Genomic DNA, 24586 nt, shown 5'->3' with positions numbered 1-24586 from the left:
TTTTCCTATAAAAAAGCGGGAAAAAAGTGACTTTTCCACCAAAAAAAGGGGAAAAAAAGGGACTTTTCCTCTGAAAAAGGGGGAAAAAAGGGAATTTTCCTTAAAAAATAGGGTAAAAAAAAGGGACTTTTCCTCTCAATAAGGGGGATAAAAGGGACTAAAAAAGGGGGAAAAAAAGGGAATTTTCCTCTGAAAAAGGGAAAAAAAAGGGAATTTTCCCCTAAAAAAATGGGGAAAAAAGGGACTTTTCCTCTGAAAAAGGGGAAAAAAAGGGAATTTTCCTTAAAAAAAAGGGTAAAAAAAGGGACTTTTCCTCTAAAAAAGGGGATAAAAGGGACTTTTCTTCTGAAAAGGGAAAAAAGGTTTTTTTGGGATCATCCCAAACTTTTAATTTTTTTGGGATCCCCCTGCAGAACATTTCATGGGAATTTGGGGATTTTTGGGATCATCCTGAACCTCTCCTTTAAATTTTTGGGGTTTTTTGGGATCATCCCAAACTTTTCATTTTCATTCTTTGGGATCATCCCAAACTTTTCCTTTTCCTTTTTTGGGATCCCCCTGCAGAACATTTCATGGGAATTTGGGGATTTTTGGGATCATCCCCAACCTCCCTTTTTAATTTTGGGGTTTTTTGGGATCATCCCAATCCCTTCCTTTCAATTTTAATTTCAGGGTTTTTTTGGGATCATCCCAAACTTTTCATTTGAATTTTTTTGGATCATCCTCCACCTTTAATTTTACTTTTTTTGGGATCCTCCCCAGCTCTCCATATTTATTATTTTAGGCCCATCCCAAACCTTTTATTTCAATTTAATTCCAACTTTCTGCTCCTTTTATTTCAATTTAATTCCAATTTTTTCTCCTTTTATTTCAATTTAATTCCATTTTTTTTCTCCTTTTATTTCAATTTAATTCCAATTTTCTGCTCCTTTTATTTCAATTTCATTCCAATTTTTTTCTCCTTTTATTTCAATTTAATTCCAATTTTCTGCTCCTTTTATTTCAATTTCATTCCAATTTTCTGCTCCTTTTATTTCAATTTAATTCCAAATTTCTTCTCCTTTTATTTCAATTTAATTCCAATTTTCTGCCCCTTTTATTTCAATTTAATTCCAATTTTCTGCTCCTTTTATTTCAATTTAATTCCAATTTTCTGCTCTTCCCACCCCAAATAAAAAATCCCAGGACAGAGAGGGAGAGGGGAGGAGCCGAGCTGGGAAAATCCGGAATTTTCCAATTTTCCTCCTTTTTTATCCCAAACTTTTCTCCCGCTGGAGCCTCTCAAATCCTGGGTAACGATGGGAATGAAATCCTCATTTTTGGGGGAAAATGATCCAGAAAAATTCCAGGAAATCCCTCGGGATTGGGAATTCCAGGGGGGAAGTCGGGGCTGGGTTGGGAGAGGATCCTGCGGGAATTTCCCATTCCCAAATCCTGGAGCGGCTCCTGGAGCTGGGAATTGATCCCGGGGATGGAGAGAAATTCCAGAGGGGATCCAGAGAAATTCCAGAGAAATTCCAGAGGGGTCCAGAGAAATTCCAGAGAAATTCCAGAGGGAATCCAGAGAAATTCCAGAGAAATTCCAGAGGAGATGGAGAGAAATTCCAGAGGGGATCCAGAGAAATTCCAGAGGGGATCCAGAGAAATTCCAGAGGGGATGCAGAAAAATTCCAGAGGGATCCAGAGGGAATCCAGAGAAATTCCAGAGGGATCCAGAGAAATTCCAGAGGGGATCCAGAGAAATTCCAGAGAAATTCCAGAGGGGATCCAGAGTAATTCCAGAGGGGATCCAGAGAAATTCCAGAGGGGATGCAGAAAAATTCCAGAGGGATCCAGAGGGAATCCAGAGAAATTCCAGAGGGATCCAGAGAAATTCCAGAGAAATTCCAGAGGGGATCCAGAGAAATTCCAGAGGGATCCAGAGAAATTCCAGAGGGGATCCAGAGAAATTCCAGAGGGGATCCAGAGAAATTCCAGAGGGGATGGAGAGAAATTCCAGAGGGGATCCAGAGAAATTCCAGAGAAATTCCAGAGGGGATGGAGAGAAATTCCAGAGAAATTCCAGAGGGGATGGAGAGAAATTCCAGAGGGGATCCAGCAGGAATGCAGAGAAATTCCAGTGGGAATGGGGTGGGAAAAGAGCGGGAATGTGATGGGAATGAGGCGGGAATCCCACAGGAACGCCCTGGGAATTCCTGGAGTTTCCAAAGTCGTGTCCAGGGCTGGGGGAGCCCCATCCTGATCCTCATCCTGGTCCTGATCCTGATCCCAATCCCAATCCTGATCCCGATCCTGACTCCAATCCTGACCTTGATCCTGGTCCTGATCTTGATCCCCAATCCCAATCCTGATCCCGATCCTGACTCTGATCCTGATCTTGATCCCAATCCTGATCCCAATCCTGACTCCAATCCTGATCCTTGATTCTGATCCCAATCCTGATTCTTTCTAATCTTGACTCCAATCCTGACCCTGATCTGAATCCCAATCCCCATCCTGATCCCAATCCTGATCCTGATCCTGATCCTGACTCTGATCCAAATCCCAATCCCCATCCTGATCCCAATCCCCATCCTGATCCTGATCTCAATCCCAATTCTGACCCTGATCCCAATCCTGACACCAATCCTGACCTTGATCCTGATCCTGATCTTGATCCCGATCCCAACTCCAATCCTGACCTGGATCCCAATCCCAATCCCAACTGCAATCCTGATCCCATTCCTGATCCCAATCCCAACCCTGACCCTGACCCCAATCCTGATCCCAATCCTGACTCCAATCCTGACCCTGATCCCGATCCCAACCCCAATCCTGATCCTGACCCCAATCCTGACCTTGATCATAATCTTGATCCCGATCCTGATCCCAATCCCAATCCCAATCCCAACTCCAATCCTGATCCAAATCCCCATCCTGACCCCAATCCTGACCCTGATCTTGATCCTGATCCCAATCCCGATCCTGACTCCAATCCTGACCTTGATCCTGATCCTGATCTTGATCCCAATCCCAATCCTGACCCTGATCCCGATCCCAATCCTGATCCTGATCCCGATCCTGATCTTGATCCCGATCCTGATCCTGATCCTGATCCCAATCCCAACTCCAATCCTGATCCAAATCCCAATCCCGACCCCGATCCCGATCCCAATCCCGATCCCGATCCCAATCCCAATCCCGACCCCGATCCCAATCCCGATCCCAATCCCAATCCTGATCCCGATCCCGATCCCGATCCCGACCCTGACCCCGATCCCAATCCTGATCCCAATCCCAATCTCAATCCCAATCCTAATCCCAATCCCAATCCCAATCCCGATCCCGATCCCAACCCCAATCCCGATCCGGTCCCTGCTCTGCCGTTCCAGCCCTGCAGCTGCTGCTGAAGGATCCCGACCCGGCCGTGCGGGTCAAGGCGGCCGAGACCCTGGGACGCCTCGTCCGCCTCCTCTGAATCCCAGAAATCCCGGAATTCCCGGGAATCCCTGGGAATTCCCGGCTCCAAGACCCTGGGACGCCTCGTCCGCCTCCTCTGAATCCCAGAAATCCCGGAATTCCTGGGAATTCCCGGCTCCGAGACCCTGGGACGCCTGGTCCGCCTCCTCTGAATCCTGGGATTCCTGGAATTCCTGGGAATTCCCGGCTCCGAGACCCTGGGACGCCTCGTCCGCCTCCTCTGAACCCCGGAATTCCCGAAATCCCCGGGAATTCCCGGCTCCGAGACCCTGGGACGCCTGGTCTGCCTCCTCTGAATCCCAGAATTCCCAAAATTCCCGGGAATTCCCGGCTCCGAGACCCTGGGACGCCTCGTCCGCCTCCTCTGAATCCCGGAATTCCCAAAATTCCTGGGAATTCCCGGCTCTGAGACCCTGGGACGCCTCGTCCGCCTCCTCTGAACCCCGGAATTCCTGGAATTCCCGGCTCCGAGACCCTGGGACACCTCAGCTGCCTCCTCTGAATCCCGGAATTCCCAAAATCCCCGGGAATTCCCGGCTCCGCTCAGCAATACCCCGGGGGATCCCAATCCATGGGAAAAGTCTTCCATCACCCTCATCCTCGGGGGCAAAAGAAGCGGGAAAAGGGCGGGAATTTGGGATGGGATCCGGCGGGAGCCCGATCCCGCCGCTCCGGCTGCTTCCCGATGGATCCGGGCTCCGCTCCCAAAATTCCCGGCCGGAATTCCCCCTGTACAGAGAGACCCCGTTTATAAATAAAGCTTTTGGCTCCCGATCCCGCTCTGGAATTCTGGGATTCCTCGGGATTTGGGGGATGGGAAGGGGGGGATCCCACCTGTGTCTCCATGGGAACGATCCAGGGGTTCCTCCCGGCCGCTCATCCGGAGGGAAAACCTTGGAATTTCCCCGTTTCTGTCCCACCTGCGGCTTTTCCTTCGGGATTCTGGTCCAGAGCCCATTCCAGGGTCCATTCCAGGTTCTATCCCAGATCCTTTCCCAGATCCCATTCCAGTTCTATCCCAGATCCCATTCCAGTTCTATCCCAGATCCCATCCCAGTTCTCTCCCAGATCCTTTTCCAGGTCCCATTCCAGGTCCTATGCCAGATCCCATCCCAGATCCTTTTCCAGGTCCAATTCCAGATCCCATTCCAGGTCCAATTCCAGATCCCATTCCAGGTCCTATTCCAGATCCTTTTCCAGGTCCTATTCCAGATCCCATTCCAGATCCATTTCAAGATCCCATTCCAGTTCCTATTCCAGGTCCTATCCCAGATCCTTTTCCAGGTCTCATTCCAGGTCCCATTCCAGATCTCATTCCAGTTCTACCCCAGATCCCATTCCAGGTCCCATTCCAGGTCTCATCCCAGATCCCATCCCAGTTCTATCCCAGATCCTTTTCCAGAGCCCATTCCAGTTCTATCCCAGATCCCATTCCAGTTCTATCCCAGATCCCATTCCAGTTCTATCCCAGATCCCATTCCAGTTCCTATTCCAGGTCCCATCCCAGATCCATTTCAAGATCCCATTCCAGGTCCTATCCCAGATCCTTTTCCTGGTCCCATTCCAGGGCTCATCCCAGATCCCATTCCAGATCTATTTCAAGATCCCATTCCAGTTCCTATTCCAGGTCCTATCCCAGATCCTTTTCCAGGTCCTATCCCAGATCCCATTCCAGGGTCTATCCCAGATCCTTTTCCAGATCCCATTCCAGTTCTATCCCAGATCCCATTCCAGTTCTATCCCAGATCCCATCCCAGGTCCCATTCCAGTTCTACCCCAGATCCCATTCCAGGTCTTCTTCCAAGTCCTATTCCACATCCCATTCCAGTTCCTATTCCAGGTCCTATCCCAGATCCTCTTCAAGATCCCATTCCAGATCCTATCCCAGATCCTTTTCCTGGTCCCATTCCAGGGCTCATCCCAGATCCCATTCCAGATCCTATTCCAGGTCCTATCCCAGATCCTTTTCCAGGTCTCATCCCAGATCCCATTCCAGGTCCCATTCCAGGTCCCATTCCAGAGCCCATTCCAGGGTCTATCCCAGATCCTTTTCCAGAGCCCATTCCAGTTCTATCCCAGATCCCATTCCAGGTCTTCTTCCAAGTCCTATTCCAGATCCCATTCCAGATCCTCTTCAAGATCCCATTCCAGGTCCTATCCCAGATCCTTTTCCAGGTCTCATTCCAGGTCCCATTCTAGGTCCTGTCCCAGATCCCATTCCAGGTCCTTCTCCATTCCCTGGCTTCTTTTCCTGGGATAAATCCAGGGAATCTCATCCTCTGTTCTGGTCACTTCCAGCTTTTCCATTGGGATCCTGTTCCAGGTCCTATTCCAGATCCTTTACCAGATCCTGCTCCAAGTCCTACCAATTCCCAATCCTATTCCAGACCCAATTCCATGTCCCATTCCAGACCCTATCCCAGGCCCTATCCCAGGTTCTATCCCAGATCCCATTCCAGACCCAATTCCAGCTCCCATTCCAGGTCCTGCTCCCTCCCAGGGCTCCTTTCCTGGGATATCCCAGATCCAGTGAATCCCATTTTCCATCCTTCTGCCATTCCCTGCCTGTCCCACCCCTTCCATCTGCCCAGGGTGGCTCTGGATATCCCAGGAATTCCAGGAATATCCCTGGAAAACCCTGGGAAGTTCCTGGGAATGCCGGCTGGGAGCTCCCAGTGGGATTGGTGGGGATCCCACCCCTTCCCGGCGAGGCCAAGTTGGGAATTCAGGACACAAAGAGCTGGGATTGTATCCCAAAAAATCCTCCCATGAGCCCTGGGAATTCTGATCCTGGTGGATCCCAGGCGGATCCCTACGTGTAGGGAATGTGGGATTGGGATGGGGATCCTCGGGAATGTGGGGATTGGGGTGGGAATGGGAGGGCTGAGGGATGTGGGGATGGGAACATGGGGGAATTCAGGACACAAAGAGCCTGGAATTGCATCCCAAAAAAGCCTTTGCTGAGCGCTGGGAATGGGAATTCTGATCCTGGTGGATCCTGGGAATGCGACGTGTAGGGAATGTGGGGATGGGATTGGGATATTTGGGAATGTGGGGATGGGATTGGGATTGGGATATTTGGGAATGTGGGGATGGGACTGGGGACACTGAGGGATGTGGGAATGGGAACATGGAATTCAGGACACAAAGAGCCTGGAACTGCATCCCAAAAAAGCCTTGGGCCCTGGGAATGGGAATTCTGATCCTGGTGGATCCTGGGAACGCGACGTGTAGGGAATGTGGGGATGGGATTGGGATGGGGATATTTGGGAATGTGGGGACAGGACTGGGGACACTGAGGGATGTGGGAATGGGAATATTGGGGAACTCAGGACACAAAGAGCCTGGAATTGTATCCCAAAAAAGCCTTTACTGAGCATTGGGAATTCCAAATGTGGCAGATCCAGGTGGATCCCAGGAATCCCGTTGGATTCCCAAAGGACGGGAAATGTGGGGATGGGACCGGGGACACCCAGGGGATGTGGGAATGGGAACACGGGGGAATTCAGGACACAAAGAGTCTGGAATTGTATCCCCAAAAAGCCTTTACTGAGCACTGGGAATTCTGACTGGGGCAGATCCCAGTGGATCCTGTTGGGAATGTCTGGTGTAGGAATGTGGGGATGGGATTGGGGACACCCAGGGGATGTGGGGATGGGAATATTGGGGAATTCAGGACACAAAGAGCCTGGAATTGTATCCCAAAAAAGCCTTTGCTGATTGCTGGGAATTCTGACTGGGGCAGATCCAGGTGGATCCTGCTGGATCCTGTTGGAATCCCCAGGTGTGGGGAATGTGGGGATGGGACTGGGGACACCCAGGGGATGTGGGAATGGGAACCTTGGGGAATTCAGCACACAGAGATCCCGGGATCGTATCCAAGAAAAGCCTTTATTGAGCACAGTGAATTCCGAAGGCGGCGGATCCTGGTGGATCCCGCTGGATCCCCACGGGAAGGTCAGCTGCAGAGCCAGGGATCCCCCTGGATCCCTCTGGATCCCCACGGGAAGGTCAGGCGTAGGGAATGTGGGATTTAGAGATGTGGGGATGGGAACCTTGGGGAATTCACACGCAGAGATCCCGGGATCGTATCCAAAAGAAGTCTTTATTGAGCACAGTGAATTCCGAAGGCGGCGGATCCCGCTGGATCCCGCTGGATCCCGGTGGATCCCAGCGGGCCGGCAGGTCAGGTGTAGAGGCGCAGGGTGCTGTTGGTGCTGGAGGAGAAGAGCCAGAGATCCCCCTGGATCCCTGTGGGTGGATCCCGGCGGATCGATGAGGTGTAGAGGCGCAGGGTGCCATGAGCGCCGGAGGAGAAGAGCCAGGGCTGCTGGGGGTGGATCCCTGTGGATCAGGGTGGATCCCAGTGGATCAGGGTGGATCCCAGTGGATCGATCAGGTGTAGAGGCGGACTGTGCTGTCGGCACCAGAGGAGAAGAGCCAGGGCTGCTGGGGGTGGATCCAGGCTGATCCCTGTGGATCAGGGTGGATCCCAGTGGGTGGATCCCAGTGGATCCCGTGGATCAGGTGTAGAGGCGCAGGGTGCCGTCGGCGCCGGAGGAGAAGAGCCAGGGCTGCTGGGGGTGGATCCAGGCTGATCCCGGTGGATCCCTGTGGATCAGGGTGGATCCCAGTGGGTGGATCCCAGTGGATCCCAGTGGATGGATCAGATCAGGTGTAGAGGCGCAGGGTGCCGTCGGCGCTGGAGGAGAAGAGCCAGGGCTGCTGGGGGTGGGTCCATCCCTATGGATCCAGGCTGATCCCTGTGGATCAGGGTGGATCCCTGTGGGTGGATCCCAGTGGATCCCAGTGGATCAGGTGTAGAGGCGCAGGGTGCCGTCGGCACCGGAGGAGAAGAGCCAGGGCTGCTGGGGGTGGATCCAGGCTGATCCCGGTGGATCAGGGTGGATCCCAGTGGGTGGATCCCAGTGGATCCCGTGGATCAGGTGTAGAGGCGCAGGGTGCCGTCGGCGCCGGAGGAGAAGAGCCAGGGCTGCTGGGGGTGGATCCATCCCTGTGGATTCAGGCTGATCCCAGTGGATCAGGGTGGATCCCAGTGGGTGGATCCCAGTGGATCCCCGTGGATGGATCCCGTGGATCAGGTGTAGAGGCGCAGGGTGCCGTCGGCGCCGGAGGAGAAGAGCCAGGGCTGCTGGGGGTGGATCCAGGCTGATCCCTGTGGATCAGGGTGGATCCCAGTGGATCCCCGTGGGTGGATCCCAGTGGATGGATCAATCAGGTGTAGAGGCGCAGGGTGCCGTCGGCGCCGGAGGAGAAGAGCCAGGGCTGCTGGGGGTGGATCCAGGCTGATCCAGGTGGATCAGGGTGGATCCCAGTGGATCAGGGTGGATCCCTGTGGATGGATCCCAGTGGGTGGATCCCAGTGGGTGGATCCCGGTGTATCAGGTGTAGAGGCGCAGGGTGCCGTCGGCGCCGGAGGAGAAGAGCCAGGGCTGCTGGGGGTGGATCCAGGCTGATCCAGGTGGATCCCAGCGGATCCCAGTGGATGGATCCCGTGGATCAGGTGTAGAGGCGCAGGGTGCCGTCGGCGCCGGAGGAGAAGAGCCAGGGCTGCTGGGGGTGGATCCAGGCTGATCCCTGTGGATCAGGGTGGATCCCGGTGGGTGGATCCCAGTGGATCCCGTGGATCAGGTGTAGAGGCGCAGGGTGCCGTCGGCGCCGGAGGAGAAGAGCCAGGGCTGCTGGGGGTGGATCCAGGCTGATCCAGGTGGATCAGGGTGGATCCCAGTGGATGGATCCCGTGGATCAGGTGTAGAGGCGCAGGGTGCCGTTGGCGCCGGAGGAGAAGAGCCAGGGCTGCTGGGGGTGGATCCAGGCTGATCCCTGTGGATCAGGATGGATCCCAGTGGATCAGGGTGGATCCCAGTGGATCCCGTGGATCAGGTGTAGAGGCGCAGGGTGCCGTCGGCGCCGGAGGAGAAGAGCCAGGGCTGCTGGGGGTGGATCCAGGCTGATCCAGGTGGATCAGGGTGGATCCCAGTGGATCCCAGCTGATCAGGTGTATCAGGTGTAGAGGCGCAGGGTGCCGTCGGCGCCGGAGGAGAAGAGCCAGGGCTGCTGGGGGTGGAAGGCGACGTCGAGCACGCCGAGGTCCAGGGCGGGCGCGTGGCCCTTGAGCACCTTGAGCGGCACCAGGAGCGCGTTCTGCAGCAGGTCACTGCCGGGGGGGGGAGAGAAACAGGGAATGACGGAAATGACGGGAATAGTGGGAATGATGGGAATGACGGGAATGATGGGAATGATGGGAATGATGGGAATGGTGGGAATGACGGGGTGGGAATGACGGGAATGACGGGGTGGGAATGACGGGAATGACGGGAATGACGGGAATGACAGGAATGGGAATGATGGGAATGGGAATGATGGGAATGATGGGAATGACGGGGTGGGAATGACGGGAATGACGGGAATGACGGGAATGACGGGAATGATGGGGTGGGAATGACAGGAATGATGGGAATGACGGGAATGACGGGAATGATGGGAATGGGAATGATGGGAATGACGGGGTGGGAATGGATATGATGGGATGGGAATGACGGGAATGACGGGGTGGGAATGGGAATGACGGGGTGGGAACGGGAATTCCGGGATGGGAATGGGAATTGTGACAGTGGGAATGGGAATGATGGGGTGGGAACGGGAATGCCGGGAGGGGGAATGGGAATTCACTCATTGGGAATGGGAATTCTCACAATGGGAACAGGGCTTCTGGGAGCGGGAATGGGAATTCTCACAGTGGGGATGGGAATTCTGGGAGCAGGAATGGGAATTCTCACATTGAGAATGGGAATTCTGGGAATGGGGATGGGAATTCTACAGTGGGAATGGGAATTCTCACATTGAGAATGGGAATTCTGGGAATGGGGATGGGAATTCTACAGTGGGAATGGGAATTCTCACATTGGGAATTCCGGGAGGCAAAATGGGAATTCTCACATTGGGAATGGGAATTTGGGGATTGGGAAAGGGAATTCTCACACTGGGAATGGGAATTCTCCCCCTGGGAATGGGAATTCTGGGAGTGGGGATGGGAATTCTACAGTGGGAATGGGAATTCTGGGAGTGGGAATTCCCGGAGCTCTGCCCACCAAGGGGCCCCCAGAGTCGCTGCTCCCACCCCCAGATCCCAGAGGGAAGGAGCCAATCCCAGAGAATTCCAGGATTCCCCAAAAGCTCCCCAAAAACGCTGCTGGAGCCCAAGGAGCCCCCAAAGAGGGATCTGATCCTGGAAATCCCACAAATCCCATCAATCCCATCAATAAATCCCATAAATCAATCCCATCAATCCCATCAATCAATGCCACAAATCCCACAAATCCCACAAATAAATCCATAAATCCCACCAATAAATCCCATAAATCCTATTAGTGACTCCCATCAATAAATCCCATAAACTGCATTAACAAATCCCATAAATCCCATAAATAAATCCATGAATCCCATAAACAAATCCCATCAATAAATCTCATAAACTGAAAATCCCAAAAGTCCCATAAATAAATCCAGTAAATAAATCCATAAATCCTATAAAATCCCAAAAACAAATCCCATAAATAAATCCATAAATCCCTTAAATAAATCCCATTATTCCCATAAAAGAAATCCCATAAAATCCCATAAATAAATCCATAAATCCCAAAAATCTATCCCATAAATGCCATAAATAAATCCAATAAATAAATCCATAAATCCTATAAATAAATCAATAATTCCCAAAAATAAATCCCATAAATAAATCCCATAAATCCCAAAAATAAATCCATAAATCCCAAAAATATATCCCATAAATAAATCCTACAAATGCCATAAATAAATCCCATCAATAAATCCATGAATCCCATAAATAAATCCATAAATCCCATAAATCAATCCCATAAATAAATCCATAAATCCCAGAAATCCCATAAATCAATCCCATAAATCCCATAAATCAATCCCCTAAACAAATCCCATCAATAAATCCATGAATCCCATAAATAAATCCATAAATGCCATAAATAAATCCCATAAATCCCATAAATCAATCCCATAAATCCCCTAAATAAATCCCATAAATAAATCCCATAAATAAATCCATAAATGCCATAAATAAATCCCATAAATCCCATAAAGAAATCCTATAAATCAATCCCATAAATCCCCTAAATAAATCCCATAAATAAATCCTATAAAATCCCATAAATAAATCCCATCAATAAATCCCATAAAGCAATCCCCCAAATAAATCCCATAAATCAATCCCATAAATCCCATAAATAAATCCCATAAATAAATCCCAGAAATCCCATAAATCAATCCCATAAATCCCATAAATAAATCCCCTAAATAAATCCCAGAAATCCCATAAATCAATCCCATAAATCCCATAAATAAATCCCAGAAATCCCATAAATAAATCCCCGAAATCCCATTAATAAATCCCAAAAATAAATCCATAAATCCCATAAATAAATCCCAAAAATAAATCCATATATCCCATAAATCAATCCCATAAATAAATCCATAAATCCCATTAATAAATCCCAGAAATCCCCTAAATAAATCCCATAAATAAATCCCCTAAATAAATCCCATAAATAAATCCCAAAAATAAATCCATAAATCCCATAAATAAATCCCATAAATCCCATTAATAAATCCATGTATCCCATAAATAAATCCATGAATCCCCCAAATCCATCCCCCAAATCCATCCCAATCCCCTCAATCCCTTGTGGTGCCCCGCGGCGTTCCCGGTGTCCCGTACTTGTAGACCATCCCGTGGCAGACGATGACGGAGCCGTCGTCGGAGCCGGAGGCGAAGAGCGGGTACCGGCGGTGGAACGCCACCGAGCGCACGGCGCGCCCGTGGTGCCTGACGGGGGGATAAACACCGGGAATTACACCGGGAATGGGATAAACACCGGGAATTACACCGGGGATCAGAGCGGGTACCGGCGGTGGAACGCCACCGAGCGCACGGCGCGCCCGTGGTGCCTGACGGGATAAATAACGGGATAAACACCGGGAATGGGATAAACACCGGGATAAACACCGGGATAACCACGGGGATCAGAGCGGGTACCGGCGGTGGAACGCCACCGAGCGCACGGCGCGGCCGTGGTGCCTGACGGGATAAACACCGGGAATGACACCGGGAATGGGATCAACACCGGGATAAACACCGGGAAAAACACCGGGAATGGGATAAACACCGGGATAAACACCGGGATAAACACCGGGATCAGAGCGGGTACCGGCGGTGGAATGCCACCGAGCGCACGGCGCGCCCGTGGTGCCTGAGAGGGATAAACACCGGGAATTACACCGGGATAAACACCGGGAATTACACCGGGGATCAGAGCGGGTACCGGCGGTGGAACGCCACCGAGCGCACGGCGCGCCCGTGGTGCCTGACGGGATAAATAACGGGAATTACACCGGGATAAACACCGGGATAACCACGGGGATCAGAGCGGGTACCGGCGGTGGAACGCCACCGAGCGCACGGCGCGCCCGTGGTGCCTGACGGGATAAACACCGGGAATTACACCGGGAATGGGATAAACACCGGGAATGACACCGGGATAAACACCGGGAATGGGATAAACACCGGGATAAACACTGGGAATTACACCGGGATAACCACCGGGATAAACACCGGGATAACCACGGGGATCAGAGCGGGTACCGGCGGTGGAACGCCACCGAGCGCACGGCGCGGCCGTGGTGCCTGACGGGATAAATAACGGGAATTACACCGGGATAAACACCGGGATAACCACGGGGATCAGAGCGGGTACCGGCGGTGGAACGCCACCGAGCGCACGGCGCGGCCGTGGTGCCTGACGGGATAAACACCGGGAATGACACCGGGAATGGGATCAACACCGGGATAAACACCGGGAAAAACACCGGGAATGGGATAAACACCGGGATAAACACCGGGATAAACACGGGGATCAGAGCGGGTACCGGCGGTGGAACGCCACCGAGCGCACGGCGCGCCCGTGGTGCCTGAGAGGGATAAACACCGGGAATTACACCGGGATAAACACCGGGAATTACACCGGGGATCAGAGAGGGTACCGGCGGTGGAACGCCACCGAGCGCACGGCGCGCCCGTGGTGCCTGACGGGATAAATAACGGGATAAACACCGGGATAAACACCGGGATAACCACGGGGATCAGAGCGGGTACCGGCGGTGGAACGCCACCGAGCACACGGCCCGGCCATGGTGCCTGAGAGGGATAAATAACGGGATAAACACCGGGATAAACACCAGGATAAACACTGGGAATGGGATCAACACCGGGATAAACACCGGGAATTGGATAAACACCGGGATAAACACCGGGATAACCACGGGGATCAGAGCGGGTACCGGCGGTGGAACGCCACCGAGCGCACGGCGCGGCCGTGGTGCCTGACGGGGGGATAAACACCGGGAATTACACCGGGAATGGGATCAACACCGGGATAAACACCGGGAAAAACAACGGGAATGGGATCAACACCGGGATAACCACCGGGATAAACACCGGGATAAACACCGGGATCAGAGCGGGTACCGGCGGTGGAACGCCACCGAGCACACGGCCCGGCCGTGGTGCCTGAGAGGGATAAACACCGGGAATGACACCGGGAATGACACCGGGAATGGGATAAACACCGGGAATTACACCGGGATAAACACTGGGAATGGGATCAACACCGGGATAAACACCGGGAATTGGATAAACACCGGGAATTACACCGGGAATTACACCGGGATAACCACGGGGATCAGAGCGGGTACCGGCGGTGGAACGCCACCGAGCGCACGGCGCGGCCGTGGTGCCTGACGGGATAAACACCGGGATAAACACCGGGAATTACACCGGGAATTACACCGGGATAAACACCGGGATAACCATGGGGATCAGAGCGGGTACCGGCGGTGGAACGCCACCGAGCGCACGGCGCGGCCGTGGTGCCTGAGAGGGGAATAAACACCGGGAATTACACCGGGAATGGGATCAACACTGGGATAAACACCGGGATAAACACCGGGAAGGGGATAAACACCGGGATAAACACCGGGATAAACACGGGGATCAGAGCGGGTACCGGCGGTGGAACGCCACCGAGCGCACGGCGCGCCCGTGGTGCCTGACGGGGGGAAAAACACCGGGAATTACACCGGGAAAAACACCGGGATAAACACCGGGAATGGGATAAACACCAGGATAAACACCGGGATAAACACCGGGAATGGGATAAACACCGGGATAAACACCGGGAATGGGATAAACACCAGGATAAACACCGGGATAACCACGGGGATCAGAGCGGGTACCGGCGGTGGAACGCCACCGAGCGCACGGCGCGGCCGTGGTGCCTCACGGGGGGAAAAACACCGGGAATAAACACCGGGATAAACACCGGGATAAACACGGGGATAAACACCAGGAATTACACCGGGATAAACACCGGGAATTACAGCGGGAATTGGATAAACACCGGGATAAACACCGGGAATTGGATAAACACCGGGATAAACACCGGGAATTGGATAAACACCGGGATAAACACCGGGAATTGGATAAACACCGGGATAAACACTGGGAATTGGATAAACACCGGGATAAACACCGGGAATTGGATAAACACCGGGATAAACACCGGGAATTGGATAAACACCGGGATAAACACCGGGAATCACACTGGGAATCACACTGGGAATCACACTGGCAATTACACTGCGAAAAACACCGGGATAAACACTGGGAAAAACACCAGGAATTACACCGGGAAAAACACCGGGAAAAGCACCGGGATAAACACCGGGAATTACACCAGGAATTGGATAAATACTGGGAATTACACTGGGAAAAACACTGGGATAAACACCGGGATAAACACTGGGATAAACACTGGGAATTACACTGGGATAAACACCGGGATAAACACCGGGGAAAACACCCAGAAAAACACCGGGAACCAGAGATGGGAAACATGCCAGGAAAAATGGGAATTGGAGCTGGGAAAAACACCGGGAAAAACACAAGGAAAAACAGCGTGAATCAGAGCCGGGAAACGGGAATCAGAGCTGGGAAAAATGGGAATCAGAGCCGGGAAAAACACCAGGAAAAACACCGGGGAAAACGGAAATCAGAGCCGGGAAAAACACCGGAAAAAACACCAGGAAAAACAGGAATCAGAGCCAGTAAAAACACTGGGAAAAATGGGAATCAGCAATGGGAAAACAGGAATCAGCACTGGGAAAAACACTGGGGAAAATGGGAATTAGCATCAGAAAAAAACACAGGGAAAAATGGCGGGAAATAATGGGAATCAGAGCCCAGGAAAAATGGGAATCAGTGCCTGGGAAACAGGATAAACACCGGGAAAAGCCGGGAATTAGAGCCTGGGAAAAGCTAGGAATCAGCGCTGGAGAAAAACCAGGAATCAACACCTAGAAAAAAGGGATAATCACTGGGAAAAACGGGAATTAGAGCCCAGAAAAACAGGATAAACACCAGGAAAAACCAGGAATCAGCGTCCGGGAAAATGAGATAGACACCGGGAAAAACAGGGAAAAACGGGAATTAGAGCCCAGAAAAATGGGATAAATGCTGGGAAAAACCAGGAGTCAGCACCAGGAAAAACGGGAATCGGAGCCCAAGAAAATGGGAAAACCACCAGGATAAACATCAGGATTCAGCACCAGGGAAAACGGGATAAACATCGGGAAAAATGGGAATCAGCACTGGGAAAATGGGAAAAACACTGGGGAAATCCAGGATAAACGGGAATCAGGATAACAAGCTGGGAAAAACTGGGAATCTGCCTGGGAAAATGGGAATCAGCACTGGGAAAAATGGGAATCAGCACTGGGAAAACAGAACAGCCCAGGATAATGTGGGATAATGACCTCAGATAACCTGGGAAAAACTGGGATAACGGAACAGGATAACCTGGGATAACAGGGGAGAACAACCCAGGAAAAAACAGGATAACAACCCTGGATAATGTGGGATAACAATCTGGGATCATTTGGGATAACAACCCGGAATAACGGGGGATAACAACCTGGGATAATGTGGGTAACAACCCAGGAAAAACTGGGATAAAAACCCAGGAAAAACTGGGATAACCATCCAGGAAAAAACTAGGATAACAACCTGGGATAATTTGGGATAACAACCCAGGATAACATGGGATAACAACCTGGGATAATTCAGGATAACAGCCTGGGAAAAAAACTGGGATAACAACCCGGGATAACGGGGGAGAATAGCCTGGGATAATCTCGGTCAACAACCCAGGAAAAACTGGGATAAAGACCCGGGATAGTTTGGGAGAACAACCTGGGATCATTTGGGATAACAACCTGGAATAATTCAGGATAAAAGCCCGGGAAAAACTGGGATAACAACCCGGGAAAAAACTGGGATAATAAACTTGGATAATTTGGGATAACAACCTTGGATAATTTGGGGTAACAAGGGAAAACAACCCGGGATAATTCGGGATAACAACCCAAGAAAATGCAAGATAACAACCCGGGGTAACGGGGCAGAATAGCCTGGGATAATCTTGGTCAACAACTGAGGAAAAACTGGGATAAAGACCCGGGATAATTTCAGATAGAAACCTGGGATCATTTGGGATAACAACCCAGGATAATTTGGGATAACAACCCGGGATAGTTTGGGATAACAACCCAGGACAGTTTGGGAAAACAACCCAGGATAGTTTGGGATAAGAACCCGGGATAATTTGGGATAACAACCTGGGATAATGTGGGATAACAACCCGGGATAATTTGGGATAACAACCCGGGATAATGTGGGATAACAACCCAGGATAATTTGGGATAACAACCTGGGTTAAGGTGGGATAACAACCCAGGACAGTTTGGGATAAGAACCCGGGATAATTTGGGATAACAACCTGGGATAATGTGGGATAACAACCTGGGATAATTTGGGATAACAGCCTGGGATCATTTGGGATAATCTGGGATAGTTTGGGATAACAACCCAGGACAGTTTGGGATAACAACCCGGGATAATTTGGGATAAGAACCCGGGATAGTTTGGGATAACAACCCGGGATAATTTGGGATAACAACCCGGGATCATTTGGGATAACAACCCGGGACAGTTTGGGATAACAACCCGGGACAGTTTGGGATAAGAACCCAGGACAGTTTGGGATAAGAACCCAGGACAGTTTGGGATAACAACCCAGGACAGTTTGGGATAACAACCCGGGATAGTTTGGGATAACAACCCGGGATAGTTTGGGATAACAACCCGGAATAGTTTGGGATAACAACCCGGGATAGTTTGGGATAACAACCCGGGATCATTTGGGATAACAACCCAGGACAGTTTGGGATAACAACCCAGGATAGTTTGGGATAAGAACCCGGGATAGTTTGGGATAACAACCCGGGACAGTTTGGGATAACAACCCGGGATAGTTTGGGATAACAACCCAGGACAGTTTGGGATAACAACCTGGGATAGTTTGGGATAACAACCCAGGACAGTTTGGGATAAGAACCCGGGATAGTTTGGGATAACAACCCAGGGTAGTTTGGGATAACAACCCAGGACAGTTTGGGATAAGAACCCGGGATAGTTTGGGATAACAACCCAGGATAATTTGGGATAACAACCCGGGATAGTTTGGGATAACAACCCAGGATAGTTTGAGATAAGAACCCGGGATAGTTTGGGATAACAACCCGGAATAGTTTGGGATAACAACCCGGGATAGTTTGGGATAACAACCCAGGATAGTTTGGGATAACAACCCGGGATAGTTTGGGATAACAACCCGGGATAATTTGGGATAACAACCCGGGACAGTTTGGGATAACAACCTGGGATAGATTGGGATAAGAACCCGGGATAGTTTGGGATAACAACCTGGGATAGTTTGGGATAAGAACCCGGGATAGTTTGGGATAAGAACCCAGGATAGTTTGGGATAAGAACCTGGGACAGTTTGGGATAACAACCCAGGACAGTTTGGGATAACAACCCGGGATAGTTTCGGATAAGAACCCGGGATAATTTGGGATAACAACCCGGGACAGTTTGGGATAACAACCCGGGATAGTTTGGGATAACAACCCGGAATAGTTTGGGATAACAACCCAGGATAGTTTGGGATAACAACCCGGGATTCATTTGGGATAACAAACCGGGATAATTTGGGATAACAACCTGGGATAATTTGGAATAATAGCCTGGGATCATTTGGAATAATCTGGGATAGTTTGGGATAACAACCTGGGATAGTTTGGGACAACAACCCGGGATAATTCAGGATAACAGCATGGCAAAATCTGGGACAACAACCCAGGACAACAAGGGAACACAGAGCTGTGATCCCCACAAAAACCCAGGACCAGCTGGGATTTGCAGCTTCCACAGAGAGCCGGGAACGCTCCCGGGACCCCGTCGGATCCCGGCAGATCCCAGCGGATCCCGGTGGATCCCGGCGGATCCCGGCACTCACCGCAGCAGCCGGTAGGGCCGCGTGGACAGGTCCAGGTCAAACCAGGCCAGCTTGCTGTCGTAGCTGCCGCAGATCACATTGTCCCCTGGGGAGAAAGCCCGGGATCAGCGGGATCCCCACGTTGATCCCGGGGGATCCCCGCATTCCCGGGGGATCCCGGCGTCGATCCCGGGGGATCCCTCACCTCCGGGGTGCACGGCCATGCTGGAGATCCACTGGCAGTTGCTCTGCAGTTTCTTGGTGAGCTCCTGGCGCAGCAGGTTGTAGATGCGCACGGAGCGCTGCGAGGCCACCAGGAAGTAGGGCCGGAGCGGGTGGAACTGCACGCACTGGATCGTGCCGGGGCTCTTCCGGAAGGGATCCTGGCTCCAGCGCCGGCTGCTCTGGTGGATCAGCACCTGCCGGCTGCCGGGGTTCCGCACCACCGAGGCCCAGTAGTCGCCCTTGCCGTGCCACGTCACCTGCGTCACCGGCTGGGAATGGAACGGGAATGGGTGAGATCCTGAAATCCCGACCCTCTGGATCATCCTGGAGCTCCTTGGGATGGGAATGGGATCTGGCTGAGATCCCAAAATCCCGACCCTCTGGATCACTACTGAGGCCCAGTAGTCGCCCTTGCTGTGCCACGTCACCTGCGTCACCGGCTGGGAATGGAATGGGAATGGGATTAGGATCTGGATGAGATCCCGAAATCCTGACCCTCTGGATCATCCCAGAGATCCTTGGGGTGGGATTGGGATTGGGATCTGAGTGAGATCCCGAAATCCCGACCCTCTGGATCACTACTGAGGCCCAGTAGTCGCCCTTGCTGTGCCACGTGACCTGTATCACCGGCTGGGAACAGGAATGGGAATGGGATTGGGAATGGGATTGGGATCCGGGTGAGATCCCGAAATCCCGACCCTCTGGATCACCACTGAGGCCCAGTAGTCGCCCTTGCTGTGCCACGTCACCTGCGTCACCGGCTGGGAAGGGAATGGGACTGGGATCTGGGATTGGGATCTGGGTGAGATCCCGAAATCCCGACCCTCTGGATCATCCTGGGAATTCGGGATGGGAACGGGAATGGGATCGGGATTTGGGTGAGATCCTGAAATCCTGACCCTCTGGATCATCCTGGAGCTCCTCGGGATGGGAATGGGATCTGGGTGAGATCCCAAAATCCTGCCCCTCTGGATCACCAACAAAGCCTGGGAATTGCCCTGGCTGTGCCACGTCACCTGCGTCACCGGCTGGGAATGGAACGGGATTGGGATTGGGAATGGGATCCGGGTGAGATCCCGAAATCCCGACCCTCTGGATCACTACTGAGGCCCAGTAGTCGCCCTGGCTGTGCCACGTCACCTGCGTCACCGGCTGGGAACGGGGACGGGAATGGGATTGGGAATGGGATCCAGGTGAGATCCCGAAATCCCGACCCTCTGGATCATCCTGGAGCTCCTCAGGATGGGAATGGGAATGGGATTGGGATCTGGGTGAGATCCCGAAATCCCGACCCTCTGGATCACCACCAGGGCATGGGAATTGCCCTGGCCGTGCCAGGTCACCTGCGTCACCAACTGGGAATGGGAATGGGAATGGGAATGGGAATGAGATCCAGATGACATTCCATGATCCTGATCTTCTGGATCATCCCCCAGCTCCCCAGGGTGTCAATGGGAAGAGGAATGGCAATGGGATTGGGATCCAGATGAGATCCCAATCCTCTGAATCATCCTGGAGCTCCTTGGGATGGGAATGGGATTGGGATTGGGATTGGGAATGGGATTGGGAACAGGATTGGGAATGGGATTGGGAACGGGATTGGGAACTGGATTGGAAATGGGATTGGGAATGGGATTGGGAATGGGATTGGGAACTGGATTGGAAATGGGATTGGGAATGGGATTGGGAATGGGATTGGGAACGGGATTGGGAATGGGATTGGGGAAAAGGGAAAAGGGGCCGATCCCAGCTGGAATTCCTGCGGCTCCGGGAAATGTTCCTGGGGATCCCTGGAAAACGGGGCTGGGGAGGATCCCCCTGCTGGGAAAGGCTCCGGCACTGCCCGGGATTCCTGGGAATGGGATGGGATCCCTTGGGATGTAGAGAGAGTATCAGGATCCTTCTGGGATCCTTCCCTCGGGATGTGGAGCAGGGAACAAGGATCCTCTTGGAATTGTGTCCGTTGGGATGAGATGTGGGAAGGAGCCCAGGATCCTGGGCTGGGTTGATAAACAAGCCCCAAATCCTGGGAATGCCGATCCCAGCCAGATCCTGGGAATGCCGATCCCACCCCACTCCTGGGAATGCCGATCCCACCCAGATCCTGGGAATGCCGATCCCACCCCGTTCCCGGGAATGCTGATCCCAGCCAGATTCTGGGAATGCCAATCCCACCCGGATCCCGGGAATGCTGATCCCACCCCGTTCCCCGGAATGCCGATCCCACCCGGATCCCGGGAATGCCGATCCCAGCAGGATCCCGGGAATGCCGATCCCACCCCACTCCCAGGAATGCCGATCCCACCCAGATCCCCGGAATGCTGATCCCACCCCGTTCCCGGGAATGCCGATCCCGGCCAGATCCCGGGAATGCCGATCCCACCGAAATCCCGGGAATGCCGATCCCACCTAGATCCCGGGAATGCCGATCCCGGCCGGATCCCGGGAATGCCGATCCCACCCAGATCCCGGGAATGCCGATCCCAGCAGGATCCCGGGAATGCCGATCCCAGCAGGATTCTGGGAATGCAGCTCCCAGCAGGATCCCGGGAATGCTGATCCCACCCAAATCCCGGGAATGCCGATCCCAGCAGGATCCCGGGAATGCCGCTCCCACCTTGCTGTGCTGCACCAGCAGCCGGATCCCCTTGGCGCGCTCCTCGGGGCCGGCCGGGATCCACCGGACCGGCTGGATCCGCTCCTCCTCCGGAGCCTGCCAGGAATCCAGGAGCTGATCCGTGGCCGCCACCAGCAGCCGGTCCCCGAGGCCCGGATTCACCAGGAGCACCTGCTCATCCCTGGGAACGGGAAATCCGGGATCAGGGGATCCCCGGGGATCAGGGAACCCTCCCCAGGAGCACCTGCTCATCCCTGGGAACGGGAAATCCGGGATCAGGGGATCCCCTGGGATCAGGGAATCCCCTGGGATCAGGGAACCCTCCCCAGGAGCAGCTGCTCATCTGTAGGGAATGGGAAATCCGGGATCAGGGGAAATCTGGGATCAGGGAACCCTCCCCAGGAGCACCACCTGCTCATCCCTGGGAACGTGAAATCCGGGATCAGGGAATCCCCTGGGATCAGGGAACCCTCCCCAGGAGCACCTGCTCATCCCTGGGATCAGGGGGAAATCCGGGATCAGGGGGAAATCCGGGATCAGGAACCCTCCCCAGGAGCACCTGATCATCCCTGGGAACGGGAAATCCGGGATCAGGGAATCCCCTGGGATCAGGGAACCCTCCCCAGGGGCACCACCTGCTCATCCCTGGGAATGGGAAATCCGGGATCAGGGGGAAATCCGGGATCAGGGAATCCCCTGGGATCAGGGAACCCTCCCCAGGGGCACCACCTGCTCATCCCTGGGAATGGGAAATCCGGGATCAGGGGATCACTAAGGAATCTGGGATCAGGGAATTCCCCCAAGGAGCAACTGCTCATCCCTGGGAATGGGAAATCCGGGATCAGGGAATCCCCTGGGATCAGGGAACCCTCCCCAGGAGCACCTGCTCATCCCTGGGAACGGGAAATCCGGGATCAGGGGATCCCTAAGGAATCTGGGATCAGGGAATTCCCCCAAGGAGCAGCTGCTCATCCCTGGGAACGGGAAATCCGGGATCAGGGAATCCCCTGGGATCAGGGAACCCTCCCCAGGGGCACCTGATCATTCCTAAGGAATCTGGGATCAGGGAATTCCCCCCAGGAGCAGCTGCTCATCCTGGGAACGGGAAATCCGGGATCAGGGGAAATCTGGGATCAGGGGAAATTCTCTGGGATCAGGGGACATCTGGGATCAGGGAATTCCCCTCAGGAGCAGCTACTCATCGCTAGTAAATGGGAAATCCAGGATCGGGGGAAATCCAGGATTGGGGAAATCCGGGATTGGGGAAATCCGGGATCAGGGAACCCCCTGGGATCAGGGAATTCTCCCCAGGAGCAGCTGCTCATCCCTGGGGATGGGAAATCTGGGATCAGGGGGAAATCCGGGATCAGGGACCCTCCTGTGGGACGGGATCGGGATTGGGCTGCTCCAAACTCCAGGCACGGAATGAACTCCGGCAGAGGATCTGGGATCTCCAGAGGAAAACCGGGAATGATCCCCGGGAGGGAAGGATTCCCGGGAGCTCACACGGTAATGGGACTGGGATTCCAGGGAAAACTGGGAATGATCCCTGGGAATGATCCCAGGAAAATCTGGGAATGTTCCCAGGGCACTCACACGGCCACGGCCACCAGGCAGATGCTGGGGTTGGGGTTCCAGGGAAATCTGGGAATTCTGGGAATGATCCCTGGGAAATCTGGGAATTCTGGGGATGATCCCAGGGCACTCACACGGCCACGGCCACCAGGCAGATGGCGGGGTTGGGGTTCCAGGGAAATCTGGGAATGATCCCTGGGAAATCTGGGAATTCTGGGATCGATCCCAGGCACTCACACGGCCACGGCCACCAGGCAGATGGAGGGGTTGGGGTTCCAGAGAATGATCCCTGGGAAATCTGGGAATTCTGGGAATGTTCCCAGGGCACTCACACGGCCACGGCCACCAGGCAGATGGAGGGGTTGGGGTTCCAGGGAATGATCCCTGGGAATTCTGGGAATGTTCCCAGGCACTCACACGGCCACGGCCACCAGGCAGATGGAGGGGTTGGGGTTCCAGGGAATGATCCCTGGGAATTCTGGGAATGATCTCTGGGAATGATCAATCCCAGGGCACTCACACGGCCACGGCCACCAGGCAGATGGAGGGATTGGGGTTCCAGGCCACGCTCTTGACCACGGCGCCCAGGGGCAGCGTGCGCAGGCAGCGCGCCGTGCTCACCTCCCAGAACCGCACCGAGCCGTCGTCTGAGCCTGCGGGAAAACAGCGGGATAAAAACGGGATAGCAGAGGGATAATGGCGGGATAACGGCGGGATAACAGCGGGATAACGGCGAGATAACGGTGGGATAACAGCGGGATAACGGCGGGATAACGGTGGGATAACAGCGGGATAACAGCGGGATAACGGTGGGATAACAGCGGGATAACAGCGGGATAACGGTGGGATAACAGCGGGATAACAGCGGGATAACAATGGGATCACAGTGGGATAACAGCGGGATAACAGCGGGATAGCAGCGGGGTCACAGCGGGATCACAGCGGGATCACAGCGGGATAACAGCAGGATAACAGCGGGATAACAGCGGGATAACAGCGGGATAACAGCGGGATCACAGCGGGATAACAGCGGGATCACAGCGGGATAACAGCGGGATAACAGCGGGATCACAGCGGGATAACAGCGGGATCACAGCGGGATAACAGCGGGATAACAGCGGGATAACAGCGGGATAACGGCGGGATAACAGCGGGATCACAGCGGGATCACAGCGGGATAACAGCGGGATAACAGCGGGATAACAGC

General features: G+C 53.2%; 2 protein-coding genes across 2 annotated transcripts in view; one reads left to right on the top strand and one right to left on the bottom strand.

Annotated features, from left to right (window-relative positions):
- MROH1 (maestro heat like repeat family member 1) overlaps positions 1-3597 on the top strand; it is a gene marked incomplete at its 5' end in the record, with an annotated part of 113623 nt that extends 110026 nt beyond the window's left edge. Inside the window, one exon of the mRNA XM_084227466.1 lies at positions 3372-3597. Coding sequence (XP_084083592.1) covers positions 3372-3457 — 86 coding nt within the window. The 3' untranslated portion in view covers positions 3458-3597. The remainder of the gene's footprint in view (positions 1-3371) is intronic.
- A 3771-nt stretch (positions 3598-7368) lies between these two features.
- The window catches only part of BOP1 (BOP1 ribosomal biogenesis factor), a 105254-nt gene continuing 88036 nt past the window's right edge, over positions 7369-24586 (bottom strand). The window contains exons 11-16 of the mRNA XM_084227460.1: positions 23900-24032; positions 21805-21985; positions 19168-19456; positions 18984-19068; positions 12230-12337; positions 7369-9637 (exon numbers count right to left, since the gene is read on the bottom strand). Coding sequence (XP_084083586.1) covers positions 9484-9637; positions 12230-12337; positions 18984-19068; positions 19168-19456; positions 21805-21985; positions 23900-24032 — 950 coding nt within the window. The 3' untranslated portion in view covers positions 7369-9483. The remainder of the gene's footprint in view (positions 9638-12229; positions 12338-18983; positions 19069-19167; positions 19457-21804; positions 21986-23899; positions 24033-24586) is intronic.

This window comes from Fringilla coelebs, assembly GCF_963513975.1.
Source record: "Fringilla coelebs genome assembly, contig: SCAFFOLD_153, whole genome shotgun sequence".
Lineage (NCBI taxonomy): Eukaryota > Metazoa > Chordata > Aves > Passeriformes > Fringillidae > Fringilla > Fringilla coelebs.
Note: the sequence above shows the minus strand (reverse complement) of the source record. Positions and strands in the feature narration are given on the sequence as shown.